The sequence below is a fragment of the Cetorhinus maximus genome, chromosome 18 (genome assembly GCF_964194155.1).
Source record: "Cetorhinus maximus chromosome 18, sCetMax3.hap1.1, whole genome shotgun sequence".
Taxonomy (NCBI): Eukaryota; Metazoa; Chordata; class Chondrichthyes; order Lamniformes; family Cetorhinidae; genus Cetorhinus; species Cetorhinus maximus.
Window position 1 is genome coordinate 14,750,170 of NC_135896.1, and position 22,255 is coordinate 14,772,424.

At 44.7% G+C, this 22,255-nt stretch overlaps 1 protein-coding gene and 1 long non-coding RNA gene across 8 annotated transcripts in view; both read left to right on the top strand.

The window, feature by feature from the left end:
- Window positions 1-723: 723 nt before the first annotated feature.
- On the top strand, window positions 724-5,382 carry LOC144692954 (uncharacterized). The gene is made up of 2 exons (XR_013579431.1): window positions 724-4,780; window positions 4,917-5,382. It is a non-coding gene; the product is annotated as an uncharacterized LOC144692954 (long non-coding RNA).
- A 4,600-nt stretch (window positions 5,383-9,982) lies between these two features.
- LOC144692955 (uncharacterized) overlaps window positions 9,983-22,255 on the top strand; it is a 158,234-nt gene continuing 145,961 nt past the window's right edge. For 5 of the 7 annotated variants that reach the window (XM_078562130.1, XM_078562132.1, XM_078562133.1 and 2 more), the window contains exon 1: window positions 9,985-10,624. In XM_078562130.1, the coding sequence (XP_078418256.1) occupies window positions 10,184-10,624 (441 nt within the window). In that variant the 5' untranslated portion in view covers window positions 9,985-10,183. Of the gene's footprint in view, window positions 10,625-22,255 lie in introns of all 7 variants that reach the window. The other 2 variants (XR_013579432.1, XM_078562135.1) reach the window with 1 other exon arrangement.

Genomic DNA, 22,255 nt, shown 5'->3' on the forward strand with positions numbered 1-22,255 from the left:
CAATAGCTGACACATTTGAACATACAACTCAAGGCAAGGAAGCATCCTTACCATGGTACAAATGTACAAACATTGATGGACAGAAGACTGTATGGCCCATCCCTCCTGTCCAACACAGGGAAGGCAGTGGAATAGTGGTATTGTCGCTGGACTAGTAATCCAGAAACCCAGAGCATTACCCTGGGGACTTGTTATTGAATTCAAATTTCAAACCCAATCTGGAATTAAAAGTCTAATAATGACTATGAAACCATCTGGTTCACTTATGTCCTTTAGGGAAGGAAATCTGCCTGGTCTGACCTACATGTGACTCCAAACCCACAGCAATGTGGTTGACACTGCCCACTGAATTATGGGAAAATATGAATATATCGCATATATATATTATCTATATATGAATACAGTATACCCTCTGCCTGACATAGTCATACTCATGGAATCATACCTTACAGACAATGTCCCAGACCACCATCACCATCATGTCCTACGGGCAGAACAGACCCAGCAGAGGTAGTGACACAGTGTTATACATTCGGGATGGAGTTGCCCTTAGAGTCCTCAACATTGACTCTGGACCCCTTGAAATCTCACGGCATCAGGTCAAATATGGACAAGGACATCTCCTGCTAATTACCACGTACAGTGTTCAAATTCCCCCCCCGCCACAAGCTAATAATGAATCAGTACACCTCCATGTTGAACACTACCTGGAGGTAACAAGGGTACAGAATGTACCCTGGGTGAGGGACTCTAATGTCCTTCACCAAGAGTGGCTCAGTAGTACCACTATAGACTGAGCTGGTCAAGGACATAGCTGCTAGATGGGGTCTGCAGCAGATGGAGAAGGAACCAATAAGAGGGAAAAACATACTTGACCTCATCCTCACCAACCTACCTGTCACAGATGCATCTGTCCAAGACAGTATCGGTAGGAGTGACCACCGCACAGTCCTTGTGGAGACGAAGTCCCGTCATCAAATTGAGGATACCCTCCATCATGTTGTGTGGCACTACCGCCATGCTAAGTCGAATAGATTTTGAACAGATCTAACAATTCAAGACTGGGCAACCGTGATGTGCTGTGGGCCATTTGCGGCAGCAGCAGAATTGTACTCGGCCACAATCTGTAACCTCATGGCCCGGCATATCCCCCACTCTAGCATTACCACCAAGCCAGGGGACCAACCCTAGCTCAATGAAGAGTGCAGGAGGGCATGCCAGGAGCAGCACCGGCATACCTAAAAATGAGGTGTCAACCTGGCGAAGCTACAGCTCAGGACTACTAGCATGCCAAATAGCATAAGCCGCAAGTGGTAGACCTAAGCAATTCCACAACCAATGGATCAGATTTTTTTTATATTCGTTCTTGGGATGTGGGTATAACTAATAGCTATCCAGGCCAGCATTTATTGCCCAACCCTAATTGCCATTGTTTAGAGGGTATTTAAGAGTCAACCATGTTGCTCTGGGTCTGGGTCTGGAGTCACATGGATGGCAGATATCCTTCCCTAAAGGGCATTAGTGAGTCAGATGGGTTTTTACAAAAAATGGCAACAATTTCATGGTCATCATTTTATTGAATTCAAATTTCACCATCTGCTATGGTGGGATTCAAACCCAGGTCCCCAGAGCATTGCCCCTGGGTCTCTGGATTATCAATTCAGTGACAATGCCACTACACTACCATCTCCCCTATGTAAGATCTGCCGTATCTAAGCTCTGCAGTCCTGCCGCAAACGGTCCTGAATGGTGGTGGACAAATAACTGGAGGAGGAGGCTCCACAAATATCCAAATCCTCGATGATGGGGGAGCCAACCCATCGGTGCAAAAGATAAGGCTGAAGCATTTGCAGCAATCTTCAAAGAGAAGTGCCAAGTGGATGATCCATCTCAATCTCCTCCGGAGGTCACCAGCATCACAGATACTAATCTTCAGCCAATTCAATTCACTCCATGTGATATCAAGAAACAGCTGAAGGCAGTGGATACTGCAAAGGTTATAGGCCCTGAAAATATTCCAGCAATAGTACTGAAATATTGTGCTCCAGAATTTGCCATGCCCCTAGCCAAGCTGTTCTACTACAGCTATAACACTGACATCTGCACGACAATGTGGAAAATTGCCCTGGTATATCCTGTACACAAACAGCAGGACAAATCCAACCTGGCCCATTACCGCCCCATCAATCGACTCCTGATCATCAGTAAAGTGATGGAAAGGGTCATCAACAATGCTATCAAGCGGCACTTGCTTAGCAACAACCTGGTCACTGACAATCAATTTGGGTTCCGCCAGGGCCACTCAGCTCCTGACCTCATAACAGAATTGGTTCAAACATGGACAAAAAAGCTGAACTCCAGAGGTGAGGTGTGAGTGACTGCCCTTGGCATTAAGGCAGCATTTGACTGAGCCCTAACAAAATTGGAGTCAATGGGAATTGATAGGGGGGAGCTCTCTGCCAGTTGGAGTCATACCTATCACAGAGGAAGATGGCTGTGGTTGTTGGAGGTCAATCATCTTAGTCCCAGGACATCACTGCAGGCGTTCTTCAGGGTAGTGTCCTAGGCCCAATCATCTTCAGCTGCTTCATCAATGACCTTTCTTCCATCATAAGGCCAGAAGTGGGGATGTTGGGTGATGATTGCACAATTTTCAGCATAATTCGTGACACAAAACATAATTCAGATACTGAAGCAATCCATGTCCAAATGCATCAACACCTGGACAATAGCCAGGCTTGGACTGATGAGTGGCAAGTAACATTCGCACCACAAAAGTGTCAGGCAATGACCATCTCCAACAAGAGAGAATCCAACCATCGCCCCTTGATGTACAATGGCATTAACATCACTGAATCCCCCACTATCAACATCCTGGGGGTTACCATTAGCCAGAAATGGAACTGGACTAACCATATAAATACTGTGGCTACAGAAGCAGGTCAGGGGCTAGGAATCGTGTGATGAGTAGCTTACCTCCTGATTCCCCAAGGCCTGTCCACCATCTACAAGGCACAAGTCAAGAATGTAATGGAATTTTCCCCAATTGCCTGGATGAAAGCAGCTCCCATAACTCTCAAGAAGCTTGACATCGTTCAGGACAAAGCAGCCCGCTTGATTGGCACCCCATCCACAAACTTTCACTCCCTCCACCACTGATGCACAGTGGCAGCATCTACAAAATGCACTGCAGAAACTCGCCAAGCCTCCTTAGACAACACCTTCCAAACCCATGACTACTATCCTCTCGAAGGACAAGGGCAGCAGACACATGGGCACACCACCACATCGAAGATCCCCTCCAAGCCACTCACCATGCTGACTTGAAAATATATCATCGTTCCTTCACTGTCGCTGGGTCAATCCTGAAACTCCTTCCCTAACAGCACTGCAGTTGTACCTACACAACATGGACTGCAGCAGTTCAAGAAGGTATCTCACCACCACCTTCTCAAGGGCAATTAGGGATGGGCAATAGGAGCCCACATCCTGTGAATGATCTCATGGATCACATAAATGTGGCTTCCATGGTGTTTTCCACCATTAGTATTACAGAAACACGAGGTGTAGGGCTGCCCTATATGTTCTGGCAACCAGCATTCAGAAGGCAGTAGAGGGTCTCCAGGCTGACCTTGAAGGTCCATGTAAGAGCGTTGACAGTGTGGCCCAGCACAAGCTCCATCATGTGAGAAGGAAACGTTAATTTTTGAAATATTATTGGCAGACATCACAATGTGAGCAAAGGAGACTAACAGCAGGGTTGAGCTGATAGAAAGGAATACTGAAATTATCTTGGATGCAAAGAATCAAGAACGATGTAATAAAAATATGGCTTAGCCAAGAAACTGCTTACACAAAAAATCCAAGAAAGATGATTATGATGGTTTGGGCACACTCCAGGAATGCAAGTAGCTAGAGTACCGTTCATGACCCTTATAAAGTGGTAAATGGAACAGGAAGCTGAGAAAGACCAAGGAAGCGTCTTAGAATCACAGAATGGTTACAGCACAGAGGGAGGCCATTCCACTTGGTGTGGCTGTGCTGGCTCTCCAAAGGAACGATTCATCTAGTGCTACTCCCCCGCCTTCTCCATTCTGAAAGATACAAGTTGAAACTGTTTACTGTTTTGTGAAGTGTCATCTGATTCATCCAAAGAAAGTTTCCATTCTAAGAAATAAACACCCTCAATGTGTTAGAAATGTTGTATTGATAAATCTCCACAATCAACCTATCTTTTTGGAAGGCTGCCAGCTGAATCTTATTCCTTTTCACCAATGTTGCAAATGTACATCTCAGAGTAAAATCACTGTTTTATGTTTAGGTTTTCATGCACAGCATGGAATCTAAATTGGCTCAGTCTGGACTGTCCTACATAATCTAGTCTGAAAGATGTCAATTATTGACTGAACTGAATTCGTCAACAGCAGGATCAGTGTGCAACACTGAGTTAAATGCAAGAGACATCAAAGACAAGGTAGCACAGTGCTATATTAATCACACCTCTTAACTACAATTTAAGGATATGATCAATGCCACTGTTAGGTAAGTATTGGAATTACAGTAAAGGTAATTGGATATTTAATAATGACCTAAAAATTTAAATCATAAGTGTAAAAGTGACTTAATGCCTCAGCTGGATTGAACTCAGTAATAATATGATTGAATTATGTTCACTATCCAAGATGATGCTCCAAGGTTACTTTTTGGGCATCCCTGGAGTGAATAATCTTTTTGTCCAGTTTAACAAACTTGACATGTACTATAATTTACTTGGGGGCTTGTTCTTGTACTTGGTGCTTCGAAATTTAGACTATTAACACTTCACGGACTCTACTTCATGATCCTTCCCCATATTAAGAACAGTTAATGAACAGAGTCTAATTTTAAATCATTTACCATAAAGAAACCCCACTGAGGGCCCATTTTGTTTACCTAGACCCCTTTGTATGGTGTCACTAATGTATACAGACATATCTTGGAAAGTTTTAACTCAGCCCATGGGAACTTGAGGAAGATAGCAGTTATGTCCATAATAGAGTTGCATAAACTCATACAATATCCCAATTAATATGACTGTCTGGCTCCCATTCTTATCTAAAGACCAAGGCCACTGAAATCAGAGTCCTTCTTTATTGGTCTGACACAACCTGTTTTTGATTTACTAATTTGCCATGTTGTCTGAATACTGAAATCACATAAGGAAATTAACTCCTTGGGTTGGATTGCAAGCCTCTCACAAAATGAAGAAAGACTAATAACCTAATGTGGACAAGTCCTCATTCTCTCGTACATGCATTGCAATGTTAATATTTTGTATGTTTTTTTTCTATGAATCATTTTATTTATAAATAAATATGGGCAGTAAGTTACCCAGCACCTAGACTACTGCCTACAGTTTTGGTCTCCTTATTTAAGAAGGGATATACTTGCATTGGATGCAGTTCAGAGAAGGTTCACTAGTTTGATTATAAGACCATAAGACATAGGAGCAGAAATTAGGCCATTTGGCCCATCGAGTCTGCTCCGCCATTCAATCATGGCTGATAAGTTTCTCAACCCCATTCTCCCGCCTTCGCCCCGTAACCTTTGATCCCCTTACCAATCAAGAACCTATCTATCTCCGTCTTAAATGACTCAATGACCTGGCCTCCACAGCCTTCTGTGGCAATGAATTCCATAGATTCACAACTCTCTGGCTAAAGAAGTTTCTCCTCATCTCTGTTCTAAAAGGTCTTCCCTTTACTCTGAGGCTATGCCTTCGGGTCCTAGTCTCTCCTACTAATGGAAACATCTTCCCGACGTCCACTCTATCCAGGCCTTTCAGTATTCTGTAAGTTTCAATCAAATCCCCCTTGATCCTTCTAAACTCCATCGAGTATAGACCCAGAGTCCTCAAACGTTCCTCATATGTTAAGCCTTTCATTCCTGGGATCGTTCTCATGAACCTCCTCTGGACCCTCTCCAGAGCCAGAACATCCTTCCTGAAGATCCTTCCTGTTGGGAAGATGGGGTTTTCTCATGATGAAAGGTTGAGTAGCTTGGGCTTATACCCAGTGGACTTTAGTAGAATGAGAGGTGACCTTATTGATACATAAAAGATTCTGAGAGGACTTAACATGGTAGATGCTGAGAAGATGTTTCCTCTCTTGTCAAAATCGAAAACAAAGGGTCATAGTTTCAGAATAAGGATCTCCCATTTAAGACTGAGATGATGAGGAATTTCCTCTTTCAGGGACATGTGAATCTTTGGAACTCTTTACCTCAGAGATCTGTGGAGGCTGAGCAATTGAATATATCCAAGGCTGAGGTAGACAGATTATTGAACTATAGGGGAGTTAAGGTTTATGGGGAACAGGCAGGAAAGTGCTGCTGAGACCAAGTTTGGATCAGCCATGATCTTACTTTATGTGGGGCAGGTTCAAGGAACCATGTGGCCTACTCCTCCTGTTTCTTCTGTTCTTATGCACAATGTCTTGTGTTGTCAATAACCCCCCCCTTCTTGAGTTGGCATGAGATATAGTGGGCATCCTTTGTATTCTCCAGTGAGTAAGTTACCACAATTGGGCTTAATTGGGAAGATGGTGGTGTAGTGGTAATGGGTAATTACTAAACCAGTAATCCAGACTCCCAGGCTAATGCTCTGGGGTTATGGGTTCAAATCCCACCACGGCAGCTGGTGGAATTTAATTTCAGTGTATAAAATCTGGAATATAAAGCTAGTCTCAGTAACAGTGACCATGAATCAATCATCGATTGTCATAAAAATCCATCTGGTTCACTAATGCCTTTTAGGGAAGGAGATCTGCCTACCTGGACTGGCCTACATGTGACTCCAGATCCACAGCAATGTGGTTGACTGTTAATTGTCTTCTGAAATTGCCCAATTTAAGGGCAATTAGAAATGGATAACAAATCCTGGCCTGGCCTTGACAGCAAGTAACCTGTGCTAACTCAGAATAAAAGTAATGGGTTTTAGTTTGAAGAAGCTGTGTCAAACCACTCTTCCTCTCATTTCCATAAAGTGGTGGTTAATACATTTGAAGATATTTTGAAGATATAAAAGAAGTCTAGGTAACTAAATTTGGCTCAGAATAGATAAATCACCTGAAGTGTCATTTCAAATAGAAGTACATCGGACATACAGGACAGAAACAGACCATTCAACCAAACCAGTCTATACCAGCATTTATCTCCACTCAAGCCACCTCCTATCTTTCCTCATCTAAATCTTAGCTCTCTATTCCCTTCTTCCTCATATACATTTATTGTTTCTCCTTAAATGCATCTATACTATTCAACCACTCCCTGTGGCAGCAAGTTCCACATTCTCCTCATTCCTTTGGTTTCTTCTGAATTTGCTGTTGGACTTCTTGATGATTACCTTAATATTAATGGCCTCTAGTTACGCCGTTCCTCACAAGTGGAAACATTCTCGTTATCCATGCTGTCTAAACCTTTCAGAATTTTAAAGACAACATTTTGGCCACCCTCAGCTGCCTTTCCTCAAGAGAAAAGAGACCCAGACTGTTCTTTCCTCATGAATGATCACTGATTCTGGTATAATTTTTTAATAATAAATTATAAAAACTAGTGGCATAAAGTACCAGAATGAACTAGACATGACACATTGCCTCCTGTGTCTTCCCATTGCAAGCCCCCTGGATCCCAATGTGGAAAACCTGTGAGTTTTCTCCTGACTGCAGCTGTTTGCACATACCACTCGGGGAGCAATAGTAGGAATCCTCCACTCAGACAATGTAGATCCAGGAATTGAAGAAGAGTTATACGGACTCGAAACATTAACTTTGTTCCTTGCTCCACAGATGCTGCCAGACTTGCTGAGTTTTTCCAGCATGTTCATGTTTTCAGCATTTCAGATTTCCAGTATCCGGTGTATTTTGCTTTTATATTAACATAGATCTAGTTCTTGTGCATTCATGGGAAATTATGGTCTTACTGAGCCTTAAACAGGAGAAATTTATCAAAATCTGGTTCTCCTTTCTGTCCTGCTGCAAGTGATTCATCACAATGTCAACTGCAGCCTCCAAACAAATTGCTCTTGAAGCATGCTTCATCTCCATGGATAAGGAAATTGCCAAAACATTGATGCAACCATAGCCTGCAAAACTTTAAAACAATGAACACACAGAGATGCACACTTTTCCCTATATTTAGCTCTCAAAGTTGCCACTGATCCCATGTAATCATTCAAATTACAAACATTATGAAGTATTTACTGTCCAGAAATGGGCCATTCAACCTCACAGGTCCACGTCTGTCTTTAGATTCTCACATCTCTCCATCTAAACCATTAACATATCAGGGTCGGCAGTGCCTGTGGGGAGCGAAACAGAGTTGACGTTTCTGGTCAACGACCTTTCGCGCAACTGTTCTGATGAAATATTCTTGACCTGAAAGGCTAACTCTGTTTCTCTCCACAGATGATGCTGACCAACTGAGTATTTCCAGCACTTTCTGGTTATACTTCCAGTATTTTGTTTTTGCCTCATCAACACTCCTTTCTCCCTCATGTTTTTTATCTAGTTTCCCCTCTATGTATCTATGATATTTGTCTCAACTACTCCCTACATTTGCAAGGTCCACATTCTAACTAATCTCTTGGTAAGAAGTTTCTCCAGAATTCTCTATTTTTAAAAATTCATTTACGGAATGTGGGTGTCGCCATCTCGGCCAGCATTTATTGCCCATCCCTAATTGCCCTTGAGAAGGTGGTGATGAGCTGCCTCCTTGAACTGCTGCAGTCCATGTGTTGTAGTTACACCTACAGTGTTGTTCAGGAGGGAGTTCCAGGATTTTGACCCAGTGACAGTGAAGGAATGGTGATATATTTCCAAGTCAGAATGGTGAGTGACTTGGAGGGGAACTTCCAGGTGGTGATGGTCCCATGTATCTGCTGCCCTTGTCCTTCTAGATGGTGGTGGTCTTGGGTTTGGAAGATGCTGCCTAAGGAGCCTTGATGAGTTTCTGCAGTGCATCTTGTAAATGGTACACACTGCTGCTACTGGACACTACCCTGAGGAACTCCTGCAGTTGTGTCCTGGAACTGAGATGATTGACCTCTAACAATCACAACCATCTTCCTTTGTGCTAGGTATGGTTCCAACCAGCGGAGAGTTTCCCCCCTGATTCCCATTGACTCCAGTTTTGCGAGGGCTCCTTGATGCCACATTCGGTGAAATACTACCTTGATGTCAAGGGTAGTCACTCTCACCTACCTCTAGAATTCAGCTCTTCTGTCCATGTTTGAACCAAGGCTGTAATCATCTCATTTTTATGACCTATACTCAGCAGTTCAAGCAGCAGCTGTGGAGAGAAAGTGTTAATGTTTCAGGTTGATGATAACCCTTGATCAGAACCGTCATCAATGGACTTGAAACATTAACTATTTCTCTCCACAACGATGCTGCCTGATCGACTGAGTTTTTTTTTTACGTTATATATTCGTTCATGGGATGTGAACGTCGCTGGCTATAGATCGGCATTTATTGACCATCCCTAATTGCCATTGAGAAAGTGGTGGTGAGCCGCCTTCTTGAAGTTCGTGTGTTGTAGGAACACCCACAGTTCGTGTGTTGTAGGAACACCCACAGTGCTGTAAGGAAGGAGTTCAGGACTTTTCAGCAACTTGTTATTTCAGATTTCCAGCATCTGCAGTATTTTGCTTTTGTTTATATGTTTATGTTGTGGTGTCATCCGCAAGTGGAAAGATCATCTTTATGCTCTCTCTGTCAAACCGTTCGATAATCTTGTAGAACGCTTTCTGGAGCCTGAAACACGGCTCCACACTGTTGTGCCTGTAATAAAGATGGCGCTCCCAACCTTTCAAATAGTCTTCACGGAAATCTCTCCGACCACTGTGTCGTAAAACGAAAAAAGGGGGACGAAGATCCCGCGTGCCTCACATTTTGCGACATCAATTGAAGCACGCTGCATGGGGAGAGCGTGACGCGATGACGCAGAACGTCTGTTTTTCTGGTTCTTCGTGTAATGGCGCCGGTCAGCGAAGAATGAAGGAGAGTCTGAAATATTGATTGCTTATTGTGAATATTTCGGCTCCGATTCGACGGGGCAGCCTGTCAGAATTTTAATAATATCCGTTATATTTCATCCCCGTCGAGTTATTTACATCGGTTGAAAGTGTTTGGATAAAGATTAAGACCCGATGTATCCGTCATGGGGTCGGTATGGTGGGGGAGGGGCACATCTTCCATACTATGGCGGAGCCGCTCAGCCGCCAATGCCTCCCGGGCCCCGTGTACCGGCCCCAGGTATGGTGGTTGGCGCCACGCTTAGCCCGACCACCGTACCTCCGCCAGTCCCCAGTGCCGGTTTAGCGTCCAACTTCCAGACGCTAAGACAGCAGCACCTCCAGCAGATGCAGCAGCTGCAACAAATGCACCAGCAGCAGTTGCAGTCGGTGCTGCAGCATCCTGCCCATCAAAACCTTCCACCACCGTCCATACCACCCCCACCATTGCCGCCTCATCTACAGCAACCTCCACCGCCTCAGAACCTCTGGGACACCAGCAATACCCAGAGCCAACTAACCCAGACTAACCAACCCACTCAACAACACCCAGATTTCTCCTCCGTGGCTTTACAGGTGAGGTGAAGGGAAAGAAAAAAACAAAATTATTTGAGATATGTTGGTACTGTAAAAACGTTAAAAGTACATACACTAAAAGATGAAAAAAATCCAGATAGATTACTTAGGGACTGACATTTAGAATCTAGTTTATAAAAAGTCAAACTATATATTTAATTTGTTCGCTTTAAAAAGTTGATAGGTAGTTGTGGAACGAAGAGAACCTGGTTTGAATCGCAACCATGGCCTGTGATCTGCTGTTTGAAGCCTTCAAAAAATCTTGGGAAGTTGCTACAGTCTAATAGAGCTCTTAGCGGAGGAAAAATGATCTGATCAATGAGAAGGACAATATGTACTTTACGACATTCTTACCAGTTGGACACTTGAAGTATTGCTGGAAATAATATAGTTATCCGCTGATTAGTTGGAGTGCAAGGTTCTCTGCCCTGTGAAGTCATGATGACAGAAAATGTATAAATGGAACAAGTGTTCAGATTGATTTTCCTTTTCGCTCCTCGTTTCCCTTCCAACAGTTTTTCCCTTTGGAGAATATGTTGGAGACCTGTTGTCAGATTTATGCCTAGTTCTGCTTTAAGACAATTGATTTGGAGGTATCCAAGATAGTTTCAGATAATCAGCCTTTCTTAGTATTGAGAGAGAGGCTGATTTCTGGTGCTATTGATGATGGCATTGTTGCGATTGGGAATTCTTATCTGGAACCATAACCTGGCCTAACCTTGCATTGAATTATTCCACAGACATTGAGTTTGTTGACTTTGATTTTAGGAAGATGAGTGATATGCTGTGATAAAGAAAAAATGTAGTAATGGAAAGCAAAATATTGCCCCTTGATAATTTGTTTTCTTATAAAAAACAAGACTTGTACCTAACTATTGGCAGAAATTCCAGTGCGCATCGGGTGATGTCAGTTAAGTGTTGAGTATGTGCATTGACACAGCAAGGCGTCTGCATCCTTTTCGCTTCTGGTCATTGATTAGGGATGTTTTTGCAATCCCTAACTTGTTGCAGGATTAAGAAACAAGTGTTTTGATTGGTGTACAGGAGCAGAAAGAATGGCAGCTACCCATTGTCAGTGTAGATGATTGCTGAATAAGCCTACAGTTGATGTTTGGAACATAAGTGATCTCATTTTATGGCACCGGGTCTCATGTTGCAAATTCGTATTTGTCATTTAAAAGAATTAGAATAGGCTATCTATTTTTCCAATTAAAACCAAAGTATTTCTTTTCATCTATAGGAAAAAAAAATCACAAAGCCTCATCCATATCTCCATGTAAAAGCTTTTGGCCAGTTTATATTGTGTCAAGACAGTAATTCCTACATTGATAATCTGCCAAAATACATTGAATGTACTGGCAGAGCTGTATATTTTTGGGTGAAATTATGCAATGAGCCTAACTTTTGTGCTTCCCTGCTGAGGTTCTTTTAGTTGGTATCACCCAGTAATTAAAGTTGGCAAGTCTGTATGCGTAATTGTGGGCAGAAAACATATTGAACTACAATGCTGCTTGAAGGAACTTTATTATTTGTTTTGCTACTTCTGATAGGCCATGAACAGCCTGGTAGAAATAAAGCACCTTGTTTGCTGGGATGAGTTTACAGTGATGTGCATTTCTGACCTATATAACTGTTGAAGTGTACAGTATCGTAACTGGCATAATAAGAACTCTTGTCTGTTACAGCAGCTGACTTGGAGGGAGGTAGGGCTGGCTGTGTTAGAAGGTTGTCTAATTAAAATATATTTTAAAAGTAGGTAAAATTCTACTTTTCAGGTTTTTTGGGCAAGGTGAGATTGTTGTAAGTAGCAGTTGCAACTGATTACTTGTATATTTAAAATTGCTGTTTAATAAATGAGACAGATACATTGTCTGGATGGGTAAAATCTAGTGATGGCATGGAAAGGGTAAATACATGATTGCAATGTGCTAATTTAATGTTTGCTCAGGCCATTTATCATACTCAGATCCCTGTCTGTAATGTATATGCAGACTTACAGGTTTGGGGAAATCATTTGTCATTAGCATTCAATGGAGAACAGATAGGGCCAGTAAACACCTCTTAATATAAAGCTTGCTAAGTTCGAAACCTTGTTATCCAAACAAGGACACTGGTATGATGAAGGTTCAGACTGGTATACTGCTCCTTAAACATGCTTAGTCTGCTATCCTGCTCTGTCATGAAATTTACTTGTCTTCCAGCATTGGTTCAGCAATGTTTCCTGCGTTGTAAAGTAATGTCATTATCTTTAATACATATTTTGCATCTGTAATGATCTTATTCCAGCATGTTTAAAGTACTTCTGTATTATATAGTAGTACAGATGTACTGACAGAAATATTGAACTGATGGCAGAGAAAATTTATCAAATGAACAAAAGGTAAAATATTGCAGATGCTGGAAATCTGAAATAAAAGAAGCAAAATCCTCAAAGCACTGAGTCGTTCAAATAGCAATTGTGGCAAAATGAAAATAGGGCTGATGTTTGAAGTGTTCTGGCAAAGGGTCGTGGATCTGAAGCATTTAACCCAACCGTACCTATTGAACAGTTGAGCTCTGGTAACAGTGATTAGCAATGGTCCATGCGGAACCATAGGCATCTCTCTCCATTTGAGAGAGACAAGTGGTTATATAGCTTGTGGGGCACTACTCCACCAAGCATGGGGCAAGACAAGGAGGTAGTCCTCCATGAACTACCCTAACTGGTACAGGGATTGAACCCATGCATTGGTGTCATTCTGCACTCTAGCCAACTGAGCTAACCGATCCCTACACAGGGTGAGCTACAAAGACAACGAATGTCTCAGACTCAGTTTTAGACCATGCTAAGATACCTGTTTTCAGTCAGAACACAGATGGCAAGGCAGAAAAATTAACTTCAGCACCTGGGTTAAGGAAATCTTCCATGCATGCCATTCCTGATGGTGACTCCAGCTAGGATTATGCATCAGTGGACAGCAAATGAGGACATGATGAAGCTTCATGTTTGAATAACTGGTGCAGCTTTGTTGTAAATGTTCATTCCTTGGATGAGATATGAGAACATTAACACTAGTTGTGGAATTATAACGTGAATTGTAATGCAACAGGAAGCCAGTGTCTTCAGGAAATGAGAATTCATTGGCGCAAGAGAAAAAAACTTGCAAAAGCTTTGTTAAACATTTTCTTTCAAAAATGTGAATTGCCTTGTCTGACAAGAAGCCTGCCAGGTCAGGTGGATCAGCCTGTGGGGTTGCTCCATAATGCCACTGAGAGCACTCAACCATGGCAAAATAGATTTATTGAAAACAGCATTGCCCACAATTTTGGATTAGCTGAGGGGCTGGACTCATATAAATCCAAGAAAGTGAGCTATTGACACAATGCGCTCTGTGTCCAACAAGTAATATGTTTTCTCAATTTTTTTACACTAGTAAATGGCCTAGGAGAAATGGAAGCAATAAAAATGTGCTTTTCTATGTATCTCCTAACACCTGAAAAAGGCTGAATGATGGATAATGAGCATTGAAGAGGGATAAGTGTAGGCCTCATGGAGAAGAGATGTTAAGGAGGCTTTGAAAAGCAACAAGGAAGGTAGCAATAGTTATGGAAGAAATAGTTTTGGAAGAATATTCCAAAAGGCAGGGACATAGTGACTCAAAGGCTTGCTTACTAGATGGAACAGAGATCAGAGAATGAGCAGTAATCTGGTATTAGAGGAGTGGAGCATGTAGATAGGATCATATGGTTGTGGAAGGTTTCTTAGAAGGTGCATTAAAATCATGTAGAGATCCAGGACCTTGAAGTCAATTTGCTGGGCACAGGGAACTAATGGTGCTTGGAGATAATGGATTGATGGGTGTCTTGAAGAATTCTGTATTAATTGAAGCCTGTGAAGGCTGGAAACTAAGATGTCCAACAAGGAGTGTGATGGACCAGCCAATCTTTGATGTGATGAAGACATGGATAAGGGATTAAGCAGTGAAGGGAACGTTGACGTCCACATGGGCAATGTTTGGACATCTTGGTGATAAACTGAATGTGTGGTTAAAATGTGGGGCTAAATAGGCTGCTGAGGTTGCACTCGGCAAGATTTGCCCCAAGAGGGTAACTAAGCTGGTTGATGGAATCAGAGCCAGTATTCTTTTGGAGGTAGAAAATGTGGCTTTGGTTTTATTGCTGAAGAGATTCAATTCATTGAGAGCTTAATGTCGATCCTTAGGCAACATGGCAAGATGGTGGTGTAGTGGTGATATCACTGAACGAGCAATGCAGAGGCCCAGACTAATGCCCCAGGGATATAGGTTCAAATTCCACCATGACAGCTGCTGAAATTTGAATTCAGTTAATAAAATCTGGAATTTAAAGCTAGCCTTAGTCACAGTGACCATGAAACTATCATCAATTCTCATAAAAACCCATCTGGTTCACTAATGCCCTTTAGTGGAGGAAATCTACCATCCTTACCTGGCCTGGCCAACATGTGACTCCAGATCCACAGCAATGTGGTTGATTCTTAGCTGCCCTTTGAAATGGCCTAGCAAGCCACTCAGTTCAAGGGTAATTAGGGATGGGCAACAAATGCTGGTCTTGTAAGCGACTCCCACATCCCAAGAAAGAATAAAAAAAACAACTTTGGGGTTGATGGCACTGTTGGATTACATTGCATAGATTCATAATATTTAAGCACAGGAGGCCACCACTGGCCTATCTGTGAAGCTGACCCTGTGAATGCCAGTGATATTCAATTATCGTGTGTAAATAGTGAATATGAGATCAAGAAGGGTAAAGATGTGAGGCACACCTGTGGTGAACTGGTTAACCTTCATAGGGAAAGTAATTGTATTTTTTTAATAAAAAGGCAGTATTTTATTCAAACACTTAAGGTGGGGAAGCACTTTCCTTAATCCCTATTAAATGTATTCTGCTTTACGGATGCTGCACATAGCGCCTTTTAGGAAGAAGCATGCTTTGTGTATTTAGGCTTTTACATCAAGATATTTTTCATATTACTGATAAAGATCACTCATTCTAGTGAGCTCCCTCTGAAATGGAATGCATTGTGGTAATTATGGTGAGCTGTTTTCACTTTGGATAGATCATATTTCCACCCATGATTTTATTAACATTAACAGTCGAATAAACATTTTAGCAGCTCTGTTATAGGCCATAAATTTATAATTAGTTAAGGAAATAGTAGATTTGCTGTGATATACAGAACCAAGCCATTCCTCACCGTGGAACAGTAAAATAACAAATGGCTGCATCTCTTGTGGAAAAACCCAATGTACAACTATTATTGAAACTGGATTCCTGAGCGTAACTTCACAATGGCATTTCCTGCCATCCCAACACAGAAGTTGCCTGCTTCTCTGATGACTTCTGAAGGACTGCTGAATTGAGGAAAGCTTGGTCAAGATATATTCTGACTCCTGGAATTCAACTAGTGAATAAAAAAGAGAGATATTTCAGATTGTCAGCGATCAGCAGGATGTCATGGTTAAAACTGTCTCCAAGGCGATATCTAAAGAGTTGGCACAATTTAACTCTTCATGTAAAAAGTTTACCAGAAATGTGCAACTGCAGCCAACTTAAACGCCAGAATGACCAAACATTCGTTTGATAATTGCTGCAACAATCAAGCTGACACATAATGGTCAATATTGGTGCTGTGTATAGAAATTCATGCTTTGACAATATGATTCTTAATTAGTGGAACATTGAAAGAAGAGCAAGTATTTTAACAGAATCAGAATTGGGCAGGAAGAGACACAAGGAAATAACTCATGGATGACCTTCAATCTGCTGGAAATAAAAACATGACTTTTAAGAGCAGAGGTGTTCTTTTACATCAAGCGCTGGAAAGAAAGAAATCAAATGCTTTAGAGAAATGAAGAGGATATTGGGCAGCAACCTGGGAAAGGGTTGAAAGGCTGTAAATCAGACAAGCTGAATAGTGTATCCATTGGCCCCAAAAGGAGAAAGAAAGCACACCAATGGCACAAATTTTGCCACCAGCACTTTGTTCTGATCTTTGTGCCATCTCAACTTCTTTCCTTGGACCTGAATAGATTTATCCTGCATTGACAGCAATTCCTGCTGTAGTGTGAGAGGGGATTATAGTTAAGGTTTAAAGTTATTAAAATCATTATTCAGCCAGAAGCTTGCAGAGCACCCAGGAGAAAGAAGATGTGGTTCCTGGAATTAATGTTAAGCTTCACTGGAGATGTGCAAAAAACTAAGAAATCAGCTTGAGGTGCCGGCTGTCGCGCTCATTGGATAGCACACTTGCCTCAGAGCCTGAAAGCTACGGGTTCCTGCCCCACTCCGACTTAAATACAAAATCTAGGCTGACACTTCAGTGCCTGTACTGAGGAATTGCTGCATTATCAGAGGCGCCATGTTTCCTACATTACAACAGTGACTGTGCTTCAAAAGTTCTTAATTAGCTGTGACATGCTTTGGAACATGCTGAAATCATGAAAGACACCATCTTTCTGCAAGTCGTATTTATTTGGCGTAGGGGAATTGAAGTGCCAAGTCACCGAACTCGAGATTGTACATATACAGAAAAAAGGTGTTCAAGAAAGTAATCATCAGATTTGCATTTGTTTTCCCAATGTAGAGGAGACTGTAGTGTGAACAGTGAATGCAGTGTATACTTGGTTATGGAAATTAAATGTAAACTGCTGTTAAAATATGGGCTAAACTTCTGGGGCTTTGGATCATGGAGTGCGAGGAGACAAATGACTGATGTTCCATTCCTGCACTTGGATGGGAAAGTGCTGGTGCTTTTCTGTAGATGGTAGTGGGAGAATTAACTGGTGTGTCACAGAGTGAATAAATGTTTTTGTTGGGTTGTCGGGGAGCATGGAGGGATCATATAGATCAAGCTTGTCAACTCATAGCCCACGGGCTGGGTTGCGGCTGCCGAGGGCTCTGAACTTGGTCAGCAAAACTCGTTGGACATTCAGCTGACTTACCTTTGGGTGCACAGCCTTACAGCATTTTTCATTGATAGGCTAGTTTCCCTATGCATTTGCTGCTGATAGCCTCACTAGTGAGAGTGAGTGAGTGTGGGGAGTGAGGAAGAGTGAGTGTGGGGAGTGAGGAAGAGTGAGTGTGGGGAGGGAGGGAGAGTGAGTGAGTGTGGGGAGGGAGGGAGAGTGAGTGAGTGTGGGGAGGGAGGGAGAGTGAGTGAGTGTGGGGAGGGAGGGAGAGTGAGTGAGTGTGGGGAGGGAGGGAGAGTGAGTGAGTGTGGGGAGGGAGGGAGAGTGAGTGAGTGTGGGGAGGGAGGGAGAGTGAGTGAGTGTGGGGAGGGAGGGAGAGTGAGTGAGTGTGGGGAGGGAGGGAGAGTGAGTGAGTGTGGGGAGGGAGGGAGAGTGAGTGATTATGGGGAGGGAGGAGGAGTGAGTGAGTGTGGGGAGGGAGGAAGAGTGAGTGAGTGTGGGGAGGGAGGAAGAGTGAGTGAGTGTGGGGAGGGAGGAAGAGTGAGTGAGTGTGGGGATGGAGGGAGAGTGAGTGAGTGTGGGGAGGGAGAGTGAGCGAGTGTGGGGAGGGAGAGTGAGCGAGTGTGGGGAGGGAGAGTGAGCGAGTGTGGGGAGGGAGAGTGAGCGAGTGTGGGGAGGGAGAGTGAGCGAGTGCGGGTGGGGAGGGAGAGTGAGCGAGTGCGGGTGGGGAGGGAGAGTGAGCGAGTGCGGGTGGGGAGGGAGAGTGAGCGAGTGCGGGTGGGGAGGGAGAGTGAGCGAGTGCGGGTGGGGAGGGAGAGTGAGCGAGTGCGGGTGGGGAGGGAGAGTGAGCGAGTGCGGGTGGGGAGGGAGAGTGAGCGAGTGCGGGTGGGGAGGGAGAGTGAGCGAGTGCGGGTGGGGAGGGAGAGTGAGCGAGTGCGGGTGGGGAGGGAGAGTGAGCGAGTGCGGGTGGGGAGGGAGAGTGAGCGAGTGCGGGTGGGGAGGGAGAGTGAGCGAGTGCGGGTGGGGAGGGAGAGTGAGCGAGTGCGGGTGGGGAGGGAGAGTGAGCGAGTGCGGGTGGGGAGGGAGAGTGAGCGAGTGCGGGTGGGGAGGGAGAGTGAGCGAGTGCGGGTGGGGAGGGAGAGTGAGCGAGTGCGGGTGGGGAGGGAGAGTGAGCGAGTGCGGGTGGGGAGGGAGAGTGAGCGAGTGCGGGTGGGGAGGGAGAGTGAGCGAGTGCGGGTGGGGAGGGAGAGTGAGCGAGTGCGGGTGGGGAGGGAGAGTGAGCGAGTGCGGGTGGGGAGGGAGAGTGAGCGAGTGCGGGTGGGGAGGGAGAGTGAGCGAGTGCGGGTGGGGAGGGAGAGTGAGCGAGTGCGGGTGGGGAGGGAGAGTGAGCGAGTGCGGGTGGGGAGGGAGAGTGAGCGAGTGCGGGTGGGGAGGGAGAGTGAGCGAGTGCGGGTGGGGAGGGAGAGTGAGCGAGTGCGGGTGGGGAGGGAGAGTGAGCGAGTGCGGGTGGGGAGGGAGAGTGAGCGAGTGCGGGTGGGGAGGGAGAGTGAGCGAGTGCGGGTGGGGAGGGAGAGTGAGCGAGTGCGGGTGGGGAGGGAGAGTGAGCGAGTGCGGGTGGGGAGGGAGAGTGAGCGAGTGCGGGTGGGGAGGGAGAGTGAGCGAGTGCGGGTGGGGAGGGAGAGTGAGCGAGTGCGGGTGGGGAGGGAGAGTGAGCGAGTGCGGGTGGGGAGGGAGAGTGAGCGAGTGCGGGTGGGGAGGGAGAGTGAGCGAGTGCGGGTGGGGAGGGAGAGTGAGCGAGTGATCGTGGGGAGGGAGAGTGAGCGAGTGATCGTGGGGAGGGAGAGTGAGCGAGTGAGTGTGGGGAGGGAGAGTGCGCGAGTGAGTGTGGGGAGGGAGAGTGCGCGAGTGAGTGTGGGGAGGGAGAGTGCGCGAGTGAGTGTGGGGAGGGAGAGTGCGCGAGTGAGTGTGGGGAGGGAGAGTGCGCGAGTGAGTGTGGGGAGGGAGAGTGCGCGAGTGAGTGTGGGGAGGGAGAGTGCGCGAGTGAGTGTGGGGAGGGAGAGTGCGCGAGTGAGTGTGGGGAGGGAGAGTGCGCGAGTGAGTGTGGGGAGGGAGAGTGCGCGAGTGAGTGTGGGGAGGGAGAGTGCGCGAGTGAGTGTGGGGAGGGAGTGTGTGTGGGTGGGGGGAGAGGGGTGAGGTGTAGGGGAGAGGGTTGGGGTGTAGGGGAGAGGGTGGGGATGTGGGGAGAGGATGATGGGGAGAGAGAATGTGAGGGGAGTGTTTGTGTGGGGGCAGAGTGTGTGCATAAGTCTTGGTCACTCCCAGCATCAGAGCTCCCATACCCCCTCACCCATACACCTTCACTCCTACACCCTCATCCCCTCTCATCCACTCTCACGGTGGGTGAGTGTGAGAGAGTCTCATTTTTTTTTACAATTCATATTTAATGTTGTGTCAAACTTCATCTTTCTGAAATTTGCCCACGGACCCCTTGAGTTAGAAAAATTTTGAGAGCTGTCACGGACATGATAATGACCTCCCCCTGTGCTGTGACCATTCTATGATTCTGAGTGCCTTGTAGATCCATTGATTGTGTGCAACACAGGAGGAGGCTATTTGGTCCATTGAGCCAGTGCTGGCTGTTTGAAAGAACTATTCAATTAGTCCCAGTTCCCTGCTCTATGAGAGGTGTCAGCTGTGGCTCAGTTCATAGCACCCTCGCCTTTGAATCAGAGGGTTGTGGGTTCATGTCCCACTCCCGGAAACCAACAACTGTGATTGTACTCGAAAGAGTTGCAATCTGTGACTGTTGATAACTCGAAAGAGTTTCCCTGCTCTATGAGGTGTCAGCTGTGGCTCAGTCCATAGCACCCTCGCCTTTGAATCAGAAGGTTGTGGGTTCATGTCCCACTCCTGGAAACCAAGAACTGTGATTGTACTCAAAAGAGTTGCAATCTGTGACTGTTGATAACTCGAAAGATTTTTTGGAGGTGTCAGCTGTGGCTCAGTTCATAGCACCCTCGCCTTTGAATCAGAGGGTTGTGGGTTCATGTCTCACTCCCGGAAAACCAAGAACTGTGATTGTACTTGAGAGTTGCAATCTGTGACTGTTGATAACTCGAAAGAGTTTCCCTGCTCTATGAGGTGTCAGCTGTGGCTCAGTCCATAGCACCCTCGCCTTTGAATCAGAAGGTTGTGGGTTCATGTCCCACTCCTGGAAACCAAGAACTGTGATTGTACTCAAAAGAGTTGCAATCTGTGACTGTTGGTAACTCGAAAAGAGTTTCCCTGCTCTATGAGGTGTCAGCTGTGGCTCAGTTCATAGCACCCTCGCCTTTGAATCAGAGAGTTGTGGGTTCATGTCCCACTCCCGGAAAACCAAGAACTGTGATTGTACTCAAAAGGAGTTGCAATCTGTGACTGTTGGTAACTCGAAAAGAGTTTCCCTGCTCTATGAAGTGTCAGCTGTGGCTCAGTTCATAGCACCCTCGCCTTTGAATCAGAGGGTTGTGGGTTCATGTCCCACTCCCGGAAAACCAAGAACTGTGATTGTACTCGAAAGGAGTTGCAATCTGTGACTGTTGATAACTCGAAAGAGTTTCCCTGCTCTATTCCCCATAGCCCTGCATTTTTTTTGTCCTTCAAATATTTTATTGAATTATCTTTTAAGAATTATCTTGAGTGAAATGCATACAACACCCTTTCAGAAAGCTCATTCCAGATATTGGCAACTTGCTGTATTTTTTTCTGTGTATTCTGGTCATTGATCTTCCTGCCAGTGGAGATAGTTTCTCCCATTTATTATTCTACTCTACTAAAACCTTTCAAAGATTTTGAACACCTATCAGGTATCCTTCTTGACCTTTTCTGCTCTATGGAGAACAATCCCAACTTCTCTAGTCTCTCCACATATCTGAAGTCTTTCAGTCCTGTGATGTAACTCTAGAAAATCTCCTCTGCACCCTCTCTGTGGCCTGGACATGCTTCCTAAAAAGGGGTGCCCAGAATTGACACAGTAGTCCAGTTGGGGCCTAACCAGTATTTCACAAAGGCTGAACATAACTTCCTACCTGTTTTAATCCATACCACTATTTATAAAGCCAAGGACACCCAATGCTTTTTTTAAAATAGCGTTCTTGGCTTGTCCTACCAATGTCAAAGATGTGTGTCCCCTGAAGACTCTCTTCAAAATTGTACCATTTAGTTTATACCTCCAAAAATGAATAACTTCACACTTCACAGTTTCATCTGCCACATGTCTATATCCATTTTGCCAGGCTGTTTATGTCTTCCCGAAGCCTACTGTTTACTACATTTTCTAGTTTTGTGGCATCTGCAAACAAAGTGAGAACAATGCTATGATATCAGAATTGTTCCCCAATGGATTGGAGTAGAATTGGAGATTATGGGTTGGGTATTTGAAGGTGACATGAAGGTCACTATGCTTTTATTCGTTCATGGGCTGTGAGCATCACTGGCAAGACCAGCATTTATTGCTCATACCTAATTGCCCTTGAGAAGGTGTGACAGTTGGAGCTAAAAAATAACATTGAGCTGAAAGCTTGGTCCATCCTGCACCATTCCTTTGAATAGCAAAAAATGTCACCAGTAACTGCTTAGGAATTGCTGATGATAGTTCATCATGACACCATTAAGTTTAATATATCAGTTGGAAAATGATAAAGTAAAATGATTGCTAATCTTT